General features: G+C 46.2%; 1 protein-coding gene across 1 annotated transcript in view; it reads right to left on the bottom strand.

The window, feature by feature from the left end:
* CNMD (chondromodulin) overlaps nucleotides 1–6,000 on the bottom strand; it is a 29,682-nt gene that overhangs the window by 5,873 nt on the left and 17,809 nt on the right. Inside the window, 1 exon segment of the mRNA XM_006083490.3 lies at nucleotides 3,038–3,191. Coding sequence (XP_006083552.2) covers nucleotides 3,038–3,191 — 154 coding nt within the window.

Below are 6,000 nucleotides of genomic sequence, written 5' to 3'. Positions count from 1 at the left end.
AATCCTATGGAATAGAAAAAGCAGATACTTTTATACATGAGAGCATGAGGCTCCAGAAACACAAGCGACTTAGCCAAGGTCACAGGGGTGATGGAAGAGATAGGAACTGAAGGTAAACTTCACTCTGACCTCCAGCTCAGTGCTCTAGTTCACCACACTGCCTCGTGGTGGGCCCCGCAGCATGGCCTACGGCTGCCGAGTAACAACAATGGAAAAGACCACACAGGGTGGACTTTGGTATCTCTCTGAGTCTCAGTTCATCTGTAAAATGGGGATAATAATAGTATCTACTGGTATCTCACAGGGTTGTGATACAGTTAACGAACAATTTGAAGGATTTTAGCATAGTTCTTTTCCCAAGGAACTCATATAATACGCATTCATAGGTGGTGGTGATTATAGCATGCTATATTATTTATGAAAACTTAGATGTGCTTTATAGCTGTGGTTAGCCTCTTGGTTTCTGAGGCATTGTTGGAAAGGCTTCAGGGAGACCTGGATTAAAATCTCCTCTTCTTTTAACTTAATGACCTCAGGTGAATTATTTAATCTCTGTGAACCTTAGTTTGTTCATCCATAAAATGGGATCATTAGTAGTTACACAGAGAGTTGTTGGTAAAGATTAAATGGGGACAATACGTAACAGTGCCTGACACACAGCCAAAGCTCAGCAGTCATCAGCTGTCATCCTTCTCTCTGACCTTGTCTAGCTACCATTACCGGTGTCCCTGATAATACAGCATGTGACGCTGATGACCTGCCAGCTTCAAGATCCAAGGGTGGGGGTGATGGACACCCTGGAGTTGGGGGGCTTAGAATTAGGTGATGGGGAAAGAGGCACCTCTTAGAGGAGGTTTTCCCCCCTTAATTTTATTCTAAAATATTACTGCATTTATGAGAGATTGGGAAAAAATCCCATTTAAAATTACTTTTAATTATATTGACAGGGTATTATATTAGTTTCAGGTATACAACATAGTGATTCAACATTTACATACCTTACAAAGTGATCACCACAACAAGTCTTTAACCATCTGTCACCATACATAGTTAATACATAAAAATCCCTCATTTTTAATGTCTATGATATTCCATCCTATGGCTACATCAACACCGATTTAATCCTTTTCAAATCTGGAGGGCATTTCGGTGATTCCCACTGTTCTGGTGTTGGACGTAATGTATGTAATTCTCATATGGATGCTGTGATGATTGAATACTTACAACGTGGTCATGCTGTTGGGCTGGGAGGGGCCACACCACATCTTGGGTGCAGGAAACAAGCCCTTTCCCCAGGAACTCAGGCTGTCAGTCCCTAGCACTGCCCATAGCACCATCTTCCCAAACCCCCCCACCCCCCGGCCTGCTGTGGTTTTACCCTAGCACCTTGCATCTTGCCATATGATTTTCTTATTGTAACTTTGTGTTTATTGCTGTTTCCCCTTGCTAACAATGTAAACTCCCGAGGGCAGGGATTCTTGTTTGTTCTGTTCACCAGTGCATTCCAAGTGCCCGGAAGAAGTAAATGGTACATAATAAATATGTCAATAAATGTTTGCTGAATGAATGAGTGAGTGAATGACTGAATGAACTCCTTGGGTAAGAGGCTTGTCCTCGAACAGAAAGTGCTTAGGGAGGGTTATCATCCATGGTAGCAGAGTTGCAGACTTTTGTCCTTGACTGGAAAAGATGACAAGGTATTGGAGAAGTAGTTCCTGGGTGTGGAAAGCAGGAAGGCCTATTCCATGTAGAGGCAGGTGGGGAATTGAAAGTGAGAACTTGGCCAGTGGCCACAGAATTGTGAGTTGGGGCCACCTACTGGGCAAGAGCAGGATGACAAAAGCAGCTGTCCATTTGGCAGCCCTCTCTCCAGCCCCCAACAGTGGCGACAAACACTGCTCATGGTGTTATTTCTTACCGAGCCTGCCAGGCAGCCATGGCCACTGATGCATAAATTGAATCCTATTTGCCAAGCTCTGGGACAGAATAAGACTTGTGAACGGTAGGATTAAGTCAGCCATGGCAGAATCAGAAGTCTGGATTTTTTAAGCCTTGGTGAGGTTTTTAAAAATAAATGGTGGTAAAATATACATAAAATTTACCAGTTAAACCATTCTTCAGGGTAAAGTTCAGTGGCATAAAGTACATTTACATTGCTATGCAACCGTCTATCTCCAGAATAGTTTTCATCTTGCAAAACTGAAACCCTGCAGCGTTAACAGTAACTGCCCATTTTACCCCCAAGCCTGGTTTCAATGCCTGCATTTTTTCATTATTATTTCTTTTCTGCTTTATCTTGATGTTCAATAAAATCTTTTTAGGGGGGGGGGGCCTATCTCAGCTGTGCTAGAAGAAAGGCCTTTTATCCACACTTGAGCCAGAGCTACAGAGCCGGCCTTTGGGGGCAGGTGGGGGGGCAGAGGGTGACTGTGGTGGAAATAAAGAGTGAGGACAGCCCTGGGGACAGGAACGAAGGGGACAGAGCCTGGCCTGCGGGGCTCACCTGCCCTTCCCCACCCGGAAACAGCTGCCAGGTGTGCTCGTACCTCGCTCGGAACCCCAGGGCCCTTCATTTATTTTCATGGAACTTGGAGGCTGACGCTTGAGCCCAGAACTTAAAGAATCTCAACCTCTGCCCACAGCCCCATTTGGCTGTCCCATAATCCTAGGTTTGAACATAATAAAGATTCAGCGTCTCAGTCCATGGATTCTGTGCCTTAGGGGAAAAAAAAGTAAAATTGCGAAGTGCAAACAACTGAGATGGGGCAGAGTGGAAAGAAGTGGGAGCGTCATAAATAGAGACCAGGCCCTGCAGCGGGCTGGGACGCCTGGTCGCTTCCTGCTAACCCTGCTGCCGGCGGCCCTACAACCTCAGGGCGGCCCTTCCTTCTCTCAGAGCTCTCAGGCCAATGACTGAGACCTGCGTGTGCACCCTGATCCCCCTTCCCGTCACAGCTCAGGCCCGTGGAGGGGCTCCCAGGGCCCTCACACGGACAGGCAGCCTTCCACGCAGCATGAAGAGACTTGAAAATGTTACCTTTCGGATAAGTTGGTTTAAGCCAGAAAATAGGGAGGTCGCCACAGAGTTCTATGACTTTGGCGCTCAAGAAGCTGTTGTCCTTCACGGGCTGGCCTACAGCCACCCAGATAAGAGAACTTTCTTCATACTTAACTGGCATGATCTTGCCTTCCTGTAAGTAAGTGAAAATGAAATGCATTGAGCAAGAAGGCAGTGGAGAGTGGAGCATGCTGAGTATTAAGATTCACAGGCGGGTAAAAGATTACTCGGCTTTGTAAAAACTTAACGAGAATTCTGGGTGTATGTGTATGCCTGCCTACCCCCCCCCCACCCCCCCACCCCAAACATACACTTTAAGGTTCTAATCTCTCCTCTTTGTAGCTCTCTCCACAATATTTAGCACCTGCCCCGCGCCGCACGCCAGCCTGCCTTTGGAAGCTGGAATGTGTGAATATAGAATCCTGAGTAGAAGTGAAAATTACTTGATACCGGCTTTGAGCTTTGGGTTAATCTGATGTTTCTGATCAAAGGTGTTTTTGAGGAAAAGCAATTGAATGGCCCTGGAATCCTACAAAGGATTGAGGAACGCTCCATTTGGAGTGAAAATTCTTTGGGGTTTTGTACTGAACAACAATGGAAAAAGCAAGCGATTGGTTCTTTAATGTCATCAGTTCAAAGTGTTATTTAACATAAACCATTTCTCCCTTTCCCAGCTCTAACAAAACACATTTGAGATGTTCTTCACATCGAGCACACCACTGAGGTTTCAAAGCTAAGCCCGGCGTTTTCTTCTGCAGCGCGATGCTGAGAAAGGTTTGATAACCCAGGAGACCAATTTATTTTGCCAGGTTGTTCCTTTGATGTATTTATTAGTTTGCAATAGTTTGGAGAAATTAAAATGTTTTCTCTTTATTTTGAGCTGAAAGCAGCACTTCGTTTATGCTTTCTCCCCCAGGCTTATGGCTGCATTAGAACAACTCAGAGTTATTGGAGGAAGCGGCTCGCAGGTAATCTAGTTATTTACCTTAAATTAAATGGCTCCATCCAGGAAATGAATGCTCTTTGGGTGTAATAGCTTTTTAAAGTTATACAAAACTGATGAAAAATTTATAAGAGCAAGCGGTGCATACATCTACCCCATCATAATTGAAAGTGTGTGGGGAAAAGGTGGGCTGAGGGGATAATGCATGTAGATGCATCCTACAAGCTAGGAATGTTAAGCAAGCCCATGGCACGGACTGTCAGCTGTCTCCCCAATCTCCTGTCTCCCTCCTTTCTGGGCAGCACAATCTGCTTTGGTTTGAGGCAGCAGTGTGCCCAGTCCCAGGAGAGACTCTTGCTTCTCAGACCCTCCAAGCTGTGGGCGCTGTGTGAGCAGTTCTGGACAATGAGGTCCACCCAGGAGGGTGTTGGGGCTTTGAAGCCTCTGCTTTCTTTTCTTTTTTTCTTTTTTTTAAATATATATTTTATTGATTTTTTACAGATAGGAAGGGAGAGAGATAGAGAGTTAGAAACATCAATGAGAGAGAAACATCGATCAGCTGCCTCCTGCACACCCCCTACTGGGGATGTGCCTGCAACCGAGGTACATGCCCTTGTCCAGAATCGAACCTGGGACCCTTGAGTCCACAGGCTGATGCTCTATCCACTGAGCCAAACCGGTTAGGGCCAAAAGCCTCTGCTTTCTTGATCAAAGGGAAGTCAAGGTTGGTGCTGCTCAGCCTCTCCCTGACGTTCTTACTTGAATGTGTGACTGATGTTTGGAGCTGGAAGGAAAGGCCAAAATAGTCAGAGATGCTGGTCCCTGAGCCTCCACATTGCTTACTATGGAGCAAACAGATCCTATTTGTTTCAGTTACTCTACGTGTAGTTTTCTGTTAGTGACAGCCAAACACATTCCTGTGTTACACGAACATATTGTCTGAATTTGGTCTTGTCCATCAGAGGATCCACCACACACATATAAACAAATGAAACACAAGAAAAATAATTCACTCCTATGGCCTGAGAAGAAAATCAGATGCAGACAAAGATTTAAATGCACACTATTCACCACAGTGAATTATGTATTCAAAAAATTATTTTGGATTATTATTTTAATTGGTTAAAAATTGAAGATAGCTGAACAAACAACTTTTAAAATTATAATTATACTAGTGGCCCAATGCACGGATTCGTGCACATTGAAAGGAAATTAATTAGAAGATTTGTGCAGTAATTATGTTACTGCAAAAAACTACATGTCAAAATAGTATATATAATAGCCTATATAATAAAAGAGAAACATGCAAATTAACCGTCCCTCTGCTACGGTCAAGCCATGCCCACAAGCCACACCCACCAGCCAATCAGGAACAAGTATGCAAATTAACCCAACTAAGATGGTGGCCACAGAGCTGGAGCGAGCAGGAGGCTTGGGTTGTTTCTGGTGATGGAGGAAGCCAAGCTTCCCACCTGCCCACCTGCCCGGGGCCGGCCCTCAGCTCTGCTCAAGGCTACAAAGTTTCAATTATAGAAGATAAATAAATCCCAGAAAAAAAAGGAGAGGCTGGGAGCTTGGGTCGCTGGGGGGCGTGGCCAGCCTGAAAACGGCCATCAGCCCCTCACCCAGGGTGGCCAGGCACCCCAGCGGGGACCCCCCACCCTAAAGGGGGTGTGGCCAGCCTGAAAACAGCCATCATCCCCTCATCCAGGCTGGCCAGGCACCCCAGTGGGGACCCCCACCCTGAAGGGGGTGTGACCAGATGCAAACAGCCATCATCCTCTCATCCAGGCTGGCCAGGCACCCCAGTGGGGACCCCCACCCTGATCCAGGACATCCTTCAGGGCAAACCAGCCGGCCCCCACCCGTGTACCAGGCCTCTATTCTATATAGTAAAAGGGTAATATGCCTCCCAGCACCGGGATCAGCGTGACAGGGGGCAGCGACCAAACCCCCTGATCGCCCTGCGGCTCTGTGTGTGACAGGGGGCGGGGCCACA

This window comes from Myotis lucifugus, unplaced genomic scaffold (genome assembly GCF_000147115.1).
Source record: "Myotis lucifugus unplaced genomic scaffold, Myoluc2.0 scaffold_7, whole genome shotgun sequence".
NCBI classification, from domain to species: domain Eukaryota; kingdom Metazoa; phylum Chordata; class Mammalia; order Chiroptera; family Vespertilionidae; genus Myotis; species Myotis lucifugus.
This window is presented reverse-complemented; position numbering and strand designations above follow the sequence as displayed.